General features: G+C 50.2%; 7 protein-coding genes across 7 annotated transcripts; 5 read left to right on the top strand and 2 right to left on the bottom strand.

Moving 5' to 3' along the window:
- Window positions 1-516: 516 nt before the first annotated feature.
- On the bottom strand, window positions 517-2,594 carry ASPSYDRAFT_196215 (uncharacterized protein; the record flags this gene model as incomplete). The annotated part of the gene is made up of 2 exons (XM_040843724.1): window positions 517-2,482; window positions 2,542-2,594. The coding sequence occupies 2 exons, from the start codon at window positions 2,592-2,594 to the stop codon at window positions 517-519; spliced, it is 2,019 nt and encodes a 672-aa protein (XP_040706300.1).
- Window positions 2,595-2,958: 364 nt separating this feature from the next.
- On the top strand, window positions 2,959-4,829 carry ASPSYDRAFT_129364 (uncharacterized protein; the record flags this gene model as incomplete). The annotated part of the gene is made up of 3 exons (XM_040840525.1): window positions 2,959-3,645; window positions 3,703-4,285; window positions 4,351-4,829. 3 exons carry the CDS (start codon window positions 2,959-2,961, stop codon window positions 4,827-4,829), a joined length of 1,749 nt encoding a protein of 582 aa, XP_040706301.1.
- Window positions 4,830-5,171: 342 nt separating this feature from the next.
- On the top strand, window positions 5,172-7,336 carry ASPSYDRAFT_129365 (uncharacterized protein; the record flags this gene model as incomplete). Its single annotated transcript, XM_040840526.1, has 2 exons — window positions 5,172-6,055; window positions 6,116-7,336. The coding sequence occupies 2 exons, from the start codon at window positions 5,172-5,174 to the stop codon at window positions 7,275-7,277; spliced, it is 2,046 nt and encodes a 681-aa protein (XP_040706302.1). The 3' UTR covers window positions 7,278-7,336.
- Window positions 7,337-8,536: 1,200 nt separating this feature from the next.
- On the top strand, window positions 8,537-9,462 carry ASPSYDRAFT_171477 (O-methyltransferase). Its single transcript, XM_040843417.1, has 2 exons — window positions 8,537-9,100; window positions 9,157-9,462. Exons 1-2 carry the CDS (start codon window positions 8,596-8,598, stop codon window positions 9,357-9,359), a joined length of 708 nt encoding a protein of 235 aa, XP_040706303.1. The 5' UTR covers window positions 8,537-8,595; the 3' UTR covers window positions 9,360-9,462.
- Window positions 9,463-9,845: 383 nt separating this feature from the next.
- ASPSYDRAFT_86184 (gamma-glutamylcyclotransferase family protein) lies at window positions 9,846-10,406 on the top strand (the record flags this gene model as incomplete). Its single annotated transcript, XM_040851617.1, has 1 exon — window positions 9,846-10,406. The coding sequence occupies one exon, from the start codon at window positions 9,846-9,848 to the stop codon at window positions 10,404-10,406; it is 561 nt and encodes a 186-aa protein (XP_040706304.1).
- A 416-nt stretch (window positions 10,407-10,822) lies between these two features.
- ASPSYDRAFT_143008 (uncharacterized protein) lies at window positions 10,823-12,517 on the top strand (the record flags this gene model as incomplete). Its single annotated transcript, XM_040841302.1, has 3 exons — window positions 10,823-11,025; window positions 11,093-12,073; window positions 12,172-12,517. 3 exons carry the CDS (start codon window positions 10,823-10,825, stop codon window positions 12,515-12,517), a joined length of 1,530 nt encoding a protein of 509 aa, XP_040706305.1.
- Window positions 12,518-12,918: 401 nt separating this feature from the next.
- Window positions 12,919-15,319, bottom strand: ASPSYDRAFT_28135 (flavodoxin and radical SAM domain protein; the record flags this gene model as incomplete). Its single annotated transcript, XM_040844480.1, has 2 exons — window positions 12,919-15,230; window positions 15,295-15,319. The coding sequence occupies 2 exons, from the start codon at window positions 15,317-15,319 to the stop codon at window positions 12,919-12,921; spliced, it is 2,337 nt and encodes a 778-aa protein (XP_040706306.1).
- Between the last annotated feature and the right edge of the window lie 207 nt (window positions 15,320-15,526).

A 15,526-nucleotide genomic window follows, 5' to 3' on the forward strand; every position in this document is an offset into this window, starting at 1 on the left:
ACTCCTAGATACAGTGGTAATGACCGTCTTTAAATAGTTCCTTTCATCATGATGTTCATGCCACTCCAGCATGTCAGCTTTGCAGGCAATTAAACTATGGAGAATACAAGAAGATGCCGTCTGATCACCCGCATAACGCAAGAGACATCAATTACCGATTGCGCGGATATGCTCTGCTATTAGCGGAGATTCTATACTTCTGCTGTCGTAATCCATTCTGCCCGAGTCCTCCACAATCAACCCCAGCTGTCGCTAATCTGAGTCCAGTTCGTCGCCAACCTGCTTCATGATTTATCCGAAATCTCAACCACCACCATGCGGCCGGAAGGGGTGTTCTAAATACAGTTAGTGTAGCTATACCTTGGTAGGGCTTCATGGTATTGCATATTACTAGAATTTGCTGTTAGGCATAATTTTTTTTTTTTTTTTTTAAAAAAAAAAAAGGTCTCTCAGAGAGGGGCGTATCTGGGTTAAACATAGTCTCGTCGATGATAACGACGGGGTTAGAAAAGACTCTCACAACTTCCCTCTAACTTCAGCTTTACTTTGCTCGCCGCAAAATTCCACAAGTAAAATACCTTCAGCAACATCTTCCTCGTGCTCCATTTCATATGCCCATTTTACCTTTCCAGCTCGAGGACTCCTCACTTCCAACTCCATTTTCATCTGCTTGACAAATGCCAGAATCTGGTTTTCAAAAACTTCATCTCCAGGCGCCACCAAAACCTCGATAATCCTGCCCGATAGAGGAAGGACAACATGTCTCGGGTTCTTTGCATCGCCTCGGCGATGTGAAGAGACTAGTGCCGACGCCGCCGTAGAGGTCGCCTGGAAGTGCATTCGATAAGGAACGGCAGTTTGCGAGGAGGACGGGGTTGTGTATTCAATCTCAGCGGTAAGAGAGGTAGGGAATTCGTTCCGAAGAACACGCGAAAGGCACAAGTGATGTGCGACCTTTTCCGGTAGTTGGGATTTTCCCAGCGGTTCTAGGGTAATGGACCATGCGTCTCCCTTTCGGAATAATAGGCTAGAAGGTGAGACGTTGTTACTTTGAATTGCTGACTGCTGTGAAGGGATAGATAATCCCACGCGGTCTCGCAGCATTTCTGATATCCCGTCCCCTAGGTGGAGAACCTCATGCAGCTTTGATCCTAGCCACTGCGTATCGGTCTTCCCGGCTATAAAATCGTCATGAGCAACGATACCTCGCAAAAGACTGATATTTGTCTTGACACCGCCTATTCTTGAGTCGGTCAGCACGCGTTGGGCCTTCCTGACCGTTGCCTCCCATGTGGATGCGGTGACAATGATCTTGGCTAGGAGATTATCAAAATCAGGGCCAACAACTAATGCATTCGAGCCGCCGACGGCGATGTTTGTATCGACCCGAATGCCATGTCCACTAGGGACAGTGAACTCAGTCACCTTGCCGATGCTCAAGCCAAAATTATTACTCGGGTCCTCCGCACACACGCGGAGTTGGATCGAGAAACAATGCGCAGGCGGAGGCTCCCTTGCGTTGACTTTTATACCGAGACAAACTTCATCTAGAGAGTGGCCCTGGGCCAGTAGGAGCTGTGCCTGCACCAGGTCAATACCACTTAGAGACTCAGTAATGGTGTGCTCAACTTGGAGACGTGGGTCTATCTCAAGGAAATAGAACTCTCCTCGTAGCTCATTGACGAGAAACTCGAAGGTCCCGAGTGATCGGTAATGGATCTCGCGTGCCATTTTCAATGCCGAGTCGATAACCTGCGAAATCAATTCTCTGCTTTGCAATGTTATCAGCGCCGGAGCGCATTCCACCACCTTCTGAAAGCGTCGCTGCACACTGCAGTCTCTTTCCCATAAATGCCGAACTTGCCCGGTACCGTCGCCGATGACCTGGATTTCAACGTGATGAAACCCGTCCACTGCGGCCTTTTCGACAAACACCGTTCGGGACGTCGATTCGCTGAGCGCACGTTGAATGCTATTATCTAGCTCTCCCTCCGAGCGGACGAGGCGGATCCCTCGTCCGCCTCCTCCGTCCACGGCCTTAATCATAACGGGGAATCCAACCTGTCGAGCAAAGTCTCGTGCATCTTCAACACTGGCCGTAGGCTGGGACATGGCTTTCAGAACCGGAACACCGCATTGCTCTGCGAGTCTTTTCGCCTGAAGCTTGTCCCCAGTGCGGGCAAGGTTTTCCCACCCAGGTCCTATGACAACAGCCCCGGCTTCGTGCCACATGCGGTACGCAAAATCGGCGCTTTCACTGAGAAATCCATATCCCGGGTGTACGGCGTCAATGGAGTGCTCTCGGGCTAGGGATACAAGAAGCGGTATATCAAGATAGGATGATGCCGATGGAACTTGGATCGCATGATGTGGCTGCGCTACAACGCAATGAGAACGGTCGTCATGTGTGTAGAGGGCGAAAGTCTCGACTGCACAGGGCAGCTCCCGTGCAGCTTGCAGAAGGCGAACGGCAATTTCACCTCTACAGTAATAATAACAATGAGCCACTTGAGCTGCCATGAATTTAATGGGGTAGAATACCTGTTGGGCACCAACAGCCGCTTGATGGGTGGCGCGTCCGAAGATGGCGACATTGGTTAAGTGGTATAAACAGAGAAAGATGCGGAAGCAGTTAACATGGACTCAACAGCATACCTATACATTCAATTTCCATAATTGATTGTATTCTACTTAATAGCACCGTATGTGCTGGTTTCCTTCGAGATTGTTTTGGACACCCTCGCCCGAGGCCCTCGGGAATCTAATACAGCATACAGCATACTCTCTTGTATAGCCGCAACCAAATGATCTGGACTGGCCTCGGGGCTTTCGGGAATGTTAATGGCTCTCCCAGTCGACAGGAGTCCGCCTTATCTTTAAAAAAATATCAATCTCACTTGCAGAATGAGAAGCTAATTGACGACGAAACGAATCTCACTGAGGGCGACACCGTCGAATATGGGGCAGGACTTCGACACACACCTCTCAAAGAGGTTCAAAAGCCAAGCCACAGAGCGACTGAGCCAGGTCTCGTCGCATATTTCACCATCGACAGAAAACCCACAGACGATAAAATCAAACTCTGCCACAACTTCCCGTCTCCCAGCGGATTACTCTGATGTCCTAGGACAAATCGCCACCCTCCGCGCAATTGCCGCAAAACCGGACCCTAACCACCGTGGTTATGTGCGACAGAAGCAAGCCGGAAAGCTATGGGTCCGCGAGCGCATAGAGCAGCTTCTTGATCCTGGTACCTTTCGTGAAGTTGGTTCTGTCTCTGGAACGGTGACATGGAAGAAGACTGCTCCCATGCAAGAGAAGCCAATTTCATTTATACCAAGTAATAACATCCAGGGCGCGGGTATGCTTCGGGGCAGGAAGGTTTTACTCACGGCAGATGATTTCAGTATCAGGTCGGGACATGCAGATGGCGCAACTGCTGGGAAGACAACCTATGTCGAAAAGTTAGCACTTGCATTAAGGCTGCCAGTCATCAAGCTCGTTGACGGCAGTTCCGGCGGGGGCAGTGTGACAACAATCCGCAAGGAGGGTTGGAGTTATATCCCCCATTTGGATCCGTTCATGCCAATGGTACAACAATTAAACATGGGTATCCCTAATCTCGGTGCAGTTGTTGGCCCCGCTGTATATCATCCCTGATCTTCCTTGTCCTAGAGGCGTGGCAGCTGACAATAATGATAGATAGGCCTGGGTGCGGCTAGGGTAGTCTCCTGCCACTTCTCTGTCATGGCAGCAGATATCGGTTCGCTTTTCAACGCTGGTCCTAAAGTTGTGGAGGGCGCAACATTTGAAGAGGGACTTGACTTCCAAGACTTGGGAGGACCAATGGTACATTGCACAAACGGCACTATTGATAATCTAGCTGCCAGCGAGGCCGACTGTTACGAACAACTACGTAAGGTTCTGCGCTACCTGCCCAACTCTGGCAGCGAAGCACCCCCTGTGGTTCCTTGTAATGACCCCGAGGACCGTGAAGACGTCGGATTGCGCAGCATAATCCCTCGGCGACAAGCCCGCATGTACAACGCCCGCGCTATCATTCAATCTGTGGTTGACAAAGACTCATGGTTTGAGATCGGAGCTCTATGGGGCCGAACTGCTATCGGTGGGCTTGCACGCCTCGGTGGGCGTCCCATCGGTGTGATCTCGCTGAATTGCGAAGTAAATGGCGGTGCACTGGACGCGGCGGGTAGCCAGAAGCTAACCCGGCTGCTAAAGCTATGTGATGTCATGAATTTACCTATTCTACAATTCGTGGACGTCCGTAAGTGATACCTTACCTATATGAGCAAAAGCTGTGTGTGATTTGCACTAACATTCCCTGTGTAGCGGGCTATGCCATTGGCACTGTTGCCGAGCGCACCGCCACCATGCGCTGGGGAGTAGAGCTCGCTAAGGCGTCCTACAGCACCACAGTGCCGGTCTTCAACGTTATAACGCGACGCGTATTTGGGGTAGCTGGGGGCATTATGCTTCGCAGTCGTGATCCTGTCATGCAGGTGGCATGGCCATCCGGGCACTGGGGCTCGCTTCCTCTGGACGGGGGGATTGAAGTCGGGCATCGGCAGGAGCTTCGTGAAGCTGAGAAGGAAGGGAAAAAGGAGGAACGCTATAAAGAGCTAGAAGAGGAGTATCTGCGCCTAATGAACCCGGTCCGGACGGCTAATGCCTTTGGAGTGGAGGAGATAATTGACCCCAAGGACTCGAGACGCATTTGCTGCGCCTGGGCCTCGCATGTTTACGGGGTCTTGATGCACGAACGATTGCTTGATCGCGCCAATGGCAAAATCCGCCCTTGTTTTGCTTAATCTTTTCAGCCTACATCTTCTTATTCTGTTTCCCAATCTCATTGCTTTACTAGAAGATAGGAGAACCAGATCTTCAAAATCTTATACAGGTTCTCCGGAAGTAGATATTATATATGAATAAGACAGCAATTGACCTACTGATTTAATTCAGCTGCTCCGTGTCTCCTTGGTGATGTGGTAAATGGGCCTCGGGGCGACTGCGTGCATAACCGCGGCTATACAATGGGGGGTCTTATCCCCGCTTGGAGATGGCAAGTGGTCCCTTGCAACACTGGCTTTATAAACGATTCGATATACGGCAGTACTTTGAATGTGTGCTCGAAATTGAACCCCTATACGAAAATGGATGTACTGCCTCACGCGATACTGGGAAGTGCCGCCTTTACCGCGCTGGCGATGTACCTAGATGCGAAATTCTCGGTAAGCAAAGACCTGGCCCAAATCCAAAGCGCACGGCGAGGACAAAAGTTCAGTAAGGGGCTTTTTGAGAAACACGGGCACGATGACTGGTCCTTTTACCACATCATGCATGTCTCCCACGCAGTTCGAGCTAAAATCGGGTCGGACGAGGCGCTCCAATTCGAAGGGCGAAGCTGGTCGTATAACGACCTGAGACAAGAGATTGGGCGTGTTGCTGAGGCGTTGGCCAATGCAGGTGTGAAGAACAGAACGGTGGTGTGTCTGTTTATGGACAACTCTCCTGAGTTCATCTTTACCTGGTGGGCGCTGTTCAAACTCGGGGCTATCCCAGCACCGATCAACACCAAGTTCAAAACCGAACATATCAGACATTGTGCCAGGCTATGCGAATCTTCGTTTCTCATATGCACCACGGAGCTTTGGGGTGTGATTCGGGAGGCATTCTATGACTGTCAAGATAGCGTGTCGGGTCACCACCAAACCACCGTTATCTACAACGCGGGGACATACACTTCAGGTTCACCGGACTCGTCGTTACCAGAAGGGGTTGTGTACTGGGACCACGACAAGTTCCCGCCGGCCAGGCCAGGAATAACTGATGACTACCCAGTTCAGCAGAGACCCAAGATCGGTCCGACTATGCCGGTGCAATACTTGTTTACTTCCGGAACAACCGGCCTACCCAAAGCTGTATGCTACCCTGCTGGCTACTGCTTGATGCTGGCCAACCACCGCAGGTGGCCTGGGATGTTTGATATCCGTCGGCGATTATATATATGTCTACCTCTGTTCCACGGAACAGCACAGTAAGCATTCAAACTCGCATGTCCTATGGAGTTCTAGCCTATCTGACATCGTCTATACAGGGTCGCAGCAATGCCCGCAGTGCTGATGACATTTGGCACTGTTATTCTCGCGCGCCGCTTCTCACGCCGGGAGTTCTGGAGTGACATTCGAAAATCCAACGCAAATGCCATCCTGTATATTGGGGAAATGCTTCGATACCTCGTCCAGTGCCCACCAGACCCTCGATTCCCGGATGAAAGAGACCACAAGGTCACCCTGGCGTTTGGGCTGGGACTCGCACCGACCGTCTGGAAGGCATTCCGCGAGAGATTCGGCGTGGATTGGATTGTGGAATATTATAGCGCGACAGAGGCAACAGCATCACTGCTCAATTCGAATAGGAATAATTATGCAGGAGTTGGCAAGGTCGCCCATTGGGGGCCCCTGATGAGAAAATTTGGGCAAGATACGTTCTACATCGTCAAGGCAGATTTAGAGTCAGGCGAAATCCTCCGCGACCCGAGGACTGGGTTTTGTATTCCGGCTAAGATGGACGAGCCTGGGGAAGCCATCTGCCGTATCAGACCTCCTATCCAGCGAAAGCATGACTATGTTGGCGACGGAGGCGCGGAAGCGACAGAGAAGAAGACGCTTCGAAATGTGTTTAGCAAAGGTGACGAATTCTTTCGGCTCGGCGATGCACTATCCATGGATTCTGATGGGTATATTTCTTTCTCGGATCGCCTGGGGGATACCTACCGCGTCAAGGGTCATAATGTATCCACGACGGAGGTTGAGAATTGTCTTAGCCGGCATCCTGACATCGCATCAGCTAATGTATACGCCATCCCTATGAATCAGTACGGGTATGAAGGTCAACTCGGCTGTGCGGCCATTGAGCTCCATGCAGAATCCTGGGATCGAGTCGACAAGATCATCTGCGGGCTGGAGCAGTGGATGACAAGCTCTGAACAGGGCATCCCGGTATATGCCGTCCCACGATTCCTGCGCGTAATCCGCGATAGTGACAACATGGTTCCTGGCCGAGGTTCAAGTCAGGGAAATGAGATCGAGCGAGTGTCGACCATCATGAAGAAGGTGAAGGTTGGACTTCGCAAGGAGGGATTTTGGCCTGCTGGGGGTACAGATCAGATGTATTGGATTGAGAAAGAAGGATCAGGATATGTTCCTCTAGTTGAAGCCACTGCACGGTCCCTTCGGGCTGGGGAATTCCGGCTGTAACTTGGATATCTTGCGTGGGATTTTGAACAGAGCCTGATTATTAAGTTATTAAGACCGGGCATTTCTATATTAATCAAGGAGTATCCTAGATAATTATTAATAGTTAGCTTCAGGTGTGGAATACAATGAAGATATCTAGAGATACTCTCTACAGAATAACTAATATTATTTTAGTAACAGGCTTTAAATATAGTATTGAGATACTCCGCTAGTGGACACTACAGACTACAATGCCCACAAGGGACTGTATTATGTATCTGATCTTATCTGATCGCAAGATTAGAAGATCAGCCAGTCTCCTTCCACATTTGGCGGTTTCTCGTATTCGTTATCAGTGAATCTGGACCTTGATGGCGGCACTTGGCCTCCTCATCCACTTCCGAGGTCGCAACCTTCTCAGGAATGGTGGGTGCCCAGGTGCTTCTAAGCATTTCCTGTAAAATGTTTACATACGCCACCTGGCCAACATTCGACTTCTGCCTGTTCTACTCCATTGTAAGCCCGGGTGTGTCCGTGCCCAGTGGCATCATGTGGGAAGACAAAAAGAAAGGACCGTGAGAAATAAGAAGGCTAAGAGTGACAGGCTGCGCCCAAGCCAGGCTTATATTGGACGCCCAGACGTTAACCTGTTATCTGATCAGAAAATCCCGGACTCCGTTATTTTGAGTTTCACGACTCTTATAGACCAATCGGCAACAGAGGAGCAGCCAATTATTCCTTGACCTGAACCCAGGGATACGGAGGTGGTGGGAGCTCGGAAGGACTCATCAACACGAGGAGCCCTTACTGATATCCCTCGTCTGGCCCATTTCCCTTGCTTACGCTCACAGTAACATCATACCGCGGTACCATGTGCTCACGACAGGCTCAAGTCTGTATTCCACCTTCAGAGCACTGGGATATCCAGGCCGCTAGCAGAAAATATTACATTGTCCAGCTCTTCTGGCCACTGTGCTAGACTGAAAGTAACCTCTCCATACAGAAGCAAGCATTAGTTATATAGGTCATGACGCTTTCGGGGCTATAGAATTATTATAAGCTCTTAGAAGTAACCTTGAATAAGTATAAAAGAGATCATAGCTTGCGTAATAAGCCACGCGTTGACAGCCTTTTCCAAGTACTGGCCGCTGCATGGAAATTAACGAAGCTCTATCCTTTTGCAGATGTAATTGTTTCATGATGAAAAATAATAAATCAGCACTAGTCTTTAGACTGTTAGGTGTTGACTGAATACGAGATATGATATAAATGCATACGACCCGTTCCCAATATCCTATACTAATCTGACATCTTCAATATTCTCTACTTATGAAAAACAATGTCTGACTCTACCACCAACCAAAGATCCCCAATCCGTGCGCCTCCGCACATTTTGCAGCTTCTCGAGCACCTCCACGCCCTCTCTCTAGCCCAAGAGGCGGAAATCGAACAGGCAAAAGGGGCCCTGGTTGAGCTCCACAGAACAAATCCCACCGAAGGCCATCGGGCTCTGGACAAGCTTATGTCGGATAAATTTGTTGCGCTCGAAAAAGAAAAATGCGAGTTTGTCTACCAGCTCATCCTGGCCACCGGTGCTAAGAACGTTGTGGAGGCGGGCACCAGCTACGGAGTCAGTACAATTTACCTCGCTCTGGCAGTCGGGCAGAATTCTTCAGACGGCAGGGTGATAGCTACAGAGAAGGAGCCTGAAAAGGTTGTCAGAGCAAGAGAGTATTGGGCTGAGGCGGGAGAGGCTGTGACGAACCACGTCGATATCAGACAGGGGGATTTACTCATGACCCTCCAGCAGGATGTGCCCTCAATCGACCTTTTACTTCTTGATAGTATGCTTTTTCTGGCTTTACATAGAATGGCAATAACTGCTAACCTGATCTTATAGTATGGTCTCCACTCGCCCTGCCGACATTGAAACTACTGCAGCCTCGTATGAGGCGGGGCACTGTTATTGTTACTGACAACACAGTGTCAGCTTCTGCATGGTATCGGGAGTTTCTTCAGTACTTGAATGATCCCGATAGTCCTTTCAGGTCCTTGACTGTCCCATACTCTGGTGGGCTGGAGCTTTCTCTATTCCTTCCCTGACGTGTGTCTGCTGGGAACTATGTTCCTCTCACAAGTATCTACATCACTATAATTGCTTTTGGTATTGTTGACTTCCTCTATTGAATGGTATATCGTGTCGAGTCCATAGTAAGAGCATGCTCAGAACATGAGCTCTACTTAGTAAGTAAGGCAGAAAGGGAAGGCCATCGACCCTCGTAGGAAATCAAGTACGTATGTGGAAAGCGCCATTCCTCACCCTTATAGGTGCCGTCAAGAACGCGGCTTCAGCCAGGCTTTCTGGATGGAAACCAGTGCAGGTTTCTGCAGCATGTGGAAAAGCGTCCATAGTACTGCTTCACAGGCAGTGTATTTCAATCGAACTTGGTAGAAGTGTTGGCGGGGAATCGAATGAGGAGAGGCGCCATCACGTGGCTGTGTCGACAAAAGCTGCAGCTGTCAGCTTTCAATCCTTCAGCTAATCTTCATTTCTGTCATTTTGGCATCCTGTTGACTGTCGACTGGAAAATGTCTGCCAACCAAGGACAAGGGGAAGCCTCCCCTCCTCCACCACCTCCGCCTGAAGATCCAAAATCAAAGGTCTCCACGTTCTTCAAAAAGCTGAGGGCTACTCCTCCAGGCTATTTCTTCCAACCTGAAATACCGCCTCGTCATACAGATCCATTCGCTGCGCCCACCGGTCCGTATTTCTTCTACGGTACGCTGTCTGATCCTGCTATGCTCCGCGATATCCTTGGCTTGAAAACCAAGCCACAGCTTCGACCTGCTACTATTACTGGCTATGAATGCAAGTTATGGGGCCAGTATCCAGCTCTACTAGATGCTCCGGAAAAGGTTGTCCATGGAGCGGTCTACCATGTCGAGACAGAAAAGCATGGGGAGAGGCTCGCCAGCTACGAAACAAAGAATTACCGGGCTGATCCGTGTCGCATAAACTATACTGACGGGAGCGAGCCTGTGGAGGACCTTGGTCATGTTTTTAAATTCGTCGGCAATGTCAGAGACTTGAGTGACGGCACCTTTGATCTGGGCACTTGGCTAAGGAGGGTGAAGAGAGATGATAAGTAGTCCGCGGGCAAGACGGCGAGCTGCATATCGGAACTGTTGTATGATATGCTGCGTCTCGAACTGATGCAAGGACGTTTGGATAGCAGCCGCCTCTGGTTTATCTCGCCAGGCAATGATTCCGTGACCAGACACAGGTCATCTGGAACTGAACTCTGGTACCTTTGCTTAAAGACACTGAGCCTCTGAATAGCACCCAGAAATGAATATTAACCAGACGGAAGGAAGCTGGGTTTCCGTTGATAACCCAAGGTTGTTACACTGCTGTACGGGCTAACTTAATCTCCGCTCGTCATACTCTGCGGGTGATGGTGTGAAACAGTCACAATTCGTGCGTCAGAAGTAATTATATCTGTAGCCCCGGTCCCCTATTCACTGAAATTGTGTCTACTATCGTATCGAAAACGATGCATATAACCATGGACAGGACACCAGCAGCCGTGAACAGCTATAAGAACAGACCACCTCCATATTCCAATCAACAAGGAAAAGAGTCGGTTGCACAATCCGTCAGAAGAGTTCCAAAGACTTTATCATGGTGCCTAGCTCTAACGTCAGGCATTCTTCTCTATGGATATGATCTTGTCATCGTAGGCAATGTATCCTCTATGCCTGAATTCCAGTGAGTTCTCCTCGAGCACCTAGCCCTAAAGAGTCTCCACTCCATCCAATGCTAATGCCATTGAAAGAAAAGACTTTGGTCGTCTACTTGATGAAAAGCTCATAATTCCAGCCCTCTGGTTAGGCCTCTGGAACGTCGCAAATCCAGTTGGCGGCATACTCGGTGCTCTCGCAGGAGGCTACGTCCAGGATCGCGCAGGACGACGCCGCTCGCTAACAGTTGCAAGCATCATATCAGCTACCGGGATAGCCATAGCATACGTATCGAATCTTTCCAGCGATGTCACCGGAAGACGGTCCATCTTCTTCGCCGCAAAGCTCGTCCAGGGCTTCGCAGTCAATATGGTGATGTGTACTACGCAGACCTACATGTCCGAAGTCCTCCCTCCCACCTTACGCGGCCCAATCCTCGCATTCTTCCCCATATTCACGCTCCTAGGCCAGTTAATAGGAAGCATAGTTGTCTATGTCTCAATGGGTAAACCCGGCCCTAACGGCTACAAGCACTGCTTCATCTCCGAATGGGCCTTCTCCGCTTTACCTCTAACGATCTCACTCTTGATGCCGGAAAGTCCAGCATATTTAATCCGCAAGAACAACCTCGAGGCAGCCCGTCAAAGCAAACAGCGACTCGTCTCTTCACCTGAAGATGCAGATACACTCCTCGAACAAACTCGCCTGTCAATTGAGCTAGAAGGCGAAACAAACGGGGCCGCCGCCTCTGCTCCGGGATACATCGACTGCTTCAGAGGCACGAACTGCCGTCGAACGGCGATAGTCCTGTTCGCAAGTCTCCTACCGCAACTCTTCGGGTTAACGCTGTTGGCGAAAGGAAGCTACTTTATGCAAGTTGTCGGCATGAGTGCGCGTAGCAGCCTCGTCTTCCTCCAAGTGGGCGTCGGTTTAGGTCTCGTCGCCAACGTCGGGAGTATGTTTACAATAACCAAATTCGGGCGTCGTCCTCTCGTTATTTTCGGGTTAACTGTTTGCGTCTTCCTCTGGACGGGGATGGGGGTTGTTGGTTGTTTCGCTGGGACTGTGATGATCTGGTATGTCCGCTTTCCAATGGAGTAAAAAGGGAGGAAAAGAAAAAAAGGCAAAGGAAAAGAAAAAAAAAACCCGAACTAACCACGATCCTGAGACATAGGTACACCCAAATAACCCTAATGGTAATAATAACAACCGTAGGCCTAACAGTCTGGCCCGCCTCATACGCCATCGGCGCCGAAGCCTCCTCGCTCCAACTACGCGCCAAATCGCAAGGTCTGGGGTGGCTCCTCAATTGTCTCTCGAATGGGATTCTGGGCCTGGTGCTACCTTACATCTTCAACGACGATCAGGGCGCGCTTGGTGCGAAGACGGGGTTCGTGTATACGGAGTTTTGTATCGTGGCGCTGGGCTTAGCGTGGCTGATTGTTCCTGAGATGAAGGATAAGTCGGTCGTGGAGATTGACGAGATGTTTGAGGAGCGTCGGGGTTCGGTCAGGGTATAGGGATGGATGAGATTGTGCCCGGTCATTTACGAATGGCTCAAAATGGTCACAATTGATATACGGTATACAGCGTGGGTGAAGTTTTGGTAGAATACTACTAAAATTCCATTGCTTATATAGATAGCTTTCTTGTATGTGCAAAGCAACTACATGAGGCTTTAGATGTGGTGTTGGCTAGCTTTTGTATTTTAATACGCAACATAGCAAAGAATTTGGACAATGCTTTTTGAGGCATTCCTGTCGGAAAAACTCGTGCTCTGCTACTAATAGCAGCTCTGTCTTTGCTTAAGCACATGATGGCTTCCGCAGTAATGGTAGAGTTGCTGGGTCGACCAGCACAATGGAGAAGTTTAGCTGATGTAAAGAATATACCCAATCAAGGACAGGAGAGGACACCTTCCTTACTCCTCTGTCGCCTCTTGAATAGTCTTCTTTTTGCCCTTCCTGTAGACACGTTCATCGTTCGGGTCAAAACCACCGTTACCCCACAGTGCCCACTCCTCCGTTTCCTTCATGTAGTCTTCCGGGCGGAACGTGGTTCCGTCGGCCTTCTCCTTTTCCAGAAGCTCGAAGAAGCGCGGATAATCTATCCGCGAGTGCCACTTGTCATTGACCTTGAAACGGGTTGACGCGATGAGAACACAGCAACTGTGAGCGTGTTCGGCAGCAATGCCGTAGTCAAGACCACGGCGCTTCAATTCATCATTCAGCGAGACAACAAATGCAGCAATTTCCTCATAGAATGGGACATTTTGCATCGTTAGCCCAGCGCCTGCACTGGTGCTTGTACCGCAGTACGTCACGCCCTTGATCTCGATGAAGCATGGAAGTGCTTTTTCGACAAGGTTGGCGTAACCGACGACCTCGTCATCGATGTTGAATCCTTTAACTAGGGTGAGACGGAATACGGTTCGCTGGACAAAGCGCTTTTCCCGCAAAATGTCCAGGCATTTCTGGAAACGCTCCCAGAAATCGCGGTGCAACGGGCGATCGATCTTCCGTAGGCTGTCGCGGTTACTTGCGTCAATTGAGACATAAAGTTGGGTCACACGGTGTAGAGCCTCTAGTTGATCTGGATGCTGTGCGTTACAGACAAGGAAACTCGAAATTTGTTCGCCGTGAAGAAGTTCCAGGAAGCGGTTGATGTGGGGGTAGAATATCGGTTCACCGACAAGACTGAGAGCACAATGTCTAATGCGCATTGCTTCTGCAAAGCGCTCTGCCCGGACGCCTGGAACGCCACGCAACATTTTGATCTTCTTGTAGTGGCCCTCCTTGACGCCGTCGAAAATGAGGTCCGGTGAGTCCACCTTCCATCGCCAGGTGGTTCCGACCGGGTTTGTACCATGTCTCCAGCAAAACACGCACTTGTTACTGCAAGAAAGAGATGGTGTTGCCTCCATACACAAGTGTGATCGGATGCCGTAGAATGAATACTTGTAACATGATCCTCGTCCACGTAGCGCGGATTTGGTCCAGCGACAGATCTTAACACCAGAGTGGGAACCAACAATCGTGTAACCTTGTTTTGTGAGAGAGGCATATGTAGGGGAAGTCTTGGGGACCATTTCCTTTTCCGTCGGCTGGATGGCCTGGGAGCCGGCTCCTGCTGTCGTGAAATCCACCGGGATGGGCGAGCTCCCGACTTGTCCGTCGGTGCTCATCTTAATGTCCTCCAGATCGACCACTGCCTGGGCCTTCTTCCGGCCGCGGGCCTTTGGCTTGGTTGAACCAGACTCCTCATCGTCAGACTGTTCTTCGTCACTCTCAAGGGGATCACCACTGCCGGGAACGCCTTCTCCCAAGCCACCGTTCTTGACGATATCACCAAGAATATCTTGAAATCCGCTTGTCCACTCTTTGAGGGAAGTCTCGGCATCGCTTTTTACATCGCCAAACCCAAGAGGGTAGGCTCTCTTCTTGTTGGTAAGCTTGGCCATCCATTTGTCAAGCTCTTTGGCTTGCGAGCAGAATCCTTCCTCTTCGGTCGGCCATCCTTCTTTATCTCCGAAACCGAAAACAGCATACCCAGCGAGGTTTGACAAAGATCCCGTATCAATGCGGAAGTCATGGTGCGTCTCATCCAAATGTCCCAGGAAAGTATCAAGGATAGTGTCGATATTGTAGCTGGGGATAAGGAAGCAATAGACGTAACGTGTCCCGGGCGAAGTTGAAGGGGGTTTAGGCGCCGTCGTAAAGTAGTCATCGTAATCGACTTCAGCAAGGTCAAGAATCTGAGGAGGTAAAAGCCCGCGCTCACGATCTTCGAGGTTGGCCTGGCTTTGCGCCGCTGTCCGCAAATCTTCCAGTACAGTTTGGGCGTACCTCTCGGTACTTCCAGTCAACGACGCCCAGAATATAATAGGTTGTATAAAAGTCACAGGTTGTGGTTCTTCGTTGGCGGCAGATCCTGATCGTTTCCCGGCGGTCTTTGTCGGCTTTTTGCCTGTTACTCTCTTCGGGCCTGCCGTCGGTTTTGGCGAAACACGGCCGCTGCTGAGCGATCCGGCCTCTTTCTTTTCCACGATTTCAGGCAACACATCTGACTTGGGAGATTTCTCGGGTGACAAACTGCGCGGAGATGGTGGGACTGATGAAGCGGTAGCGGCCTTGGATCGAGCCTGGAGCACGCGGCGGAAGCGGAGGATAACTAAAACGGAAGCGATCGCAACGAGGAAAGGAAGACGGAAGGAATGCCAGAGGGTCAGCAGACCTAGAAGATAAATTGATTAGCTTTTGCGCTACAAAGCAAGGAAAGATTCAATGGATGGACAAACCTTCGGCGGCAGAGGAGTCGGCCATGTTGAACTGGGGAAAAGTTGGATATCGCCCCTCTTCAAGAGCGGGGATGCACTTGTCGCGAAGCGAGAGATTCCTAGTGAGTAAGACGATCTAGATTAGATCCGGCATTGCAGGTACGGCGACTTGAAACCTGCGGGAAGAAGTAGTACCACGAGGGAAGAATCGTGAAACTCTGTTAGGGAAGGTTTGGATGGATGAAGGTTTGGG

This window comes from Aspergillus sydowii (genome assembly GCF_001890705.1).
Source record: "Aspergillus sydowii CBS 593.65 unplaced genomic scaffold ASPSYscaffold_2, whole genome shotgun sequence".
NCBI classification, from domain to species: Eukaryota; Fungi; Ascomycota; class Eurotiomycetes; order Eurotiales; family Aspergillaceae; genus Aspergillus; species Aspergillus sydowii.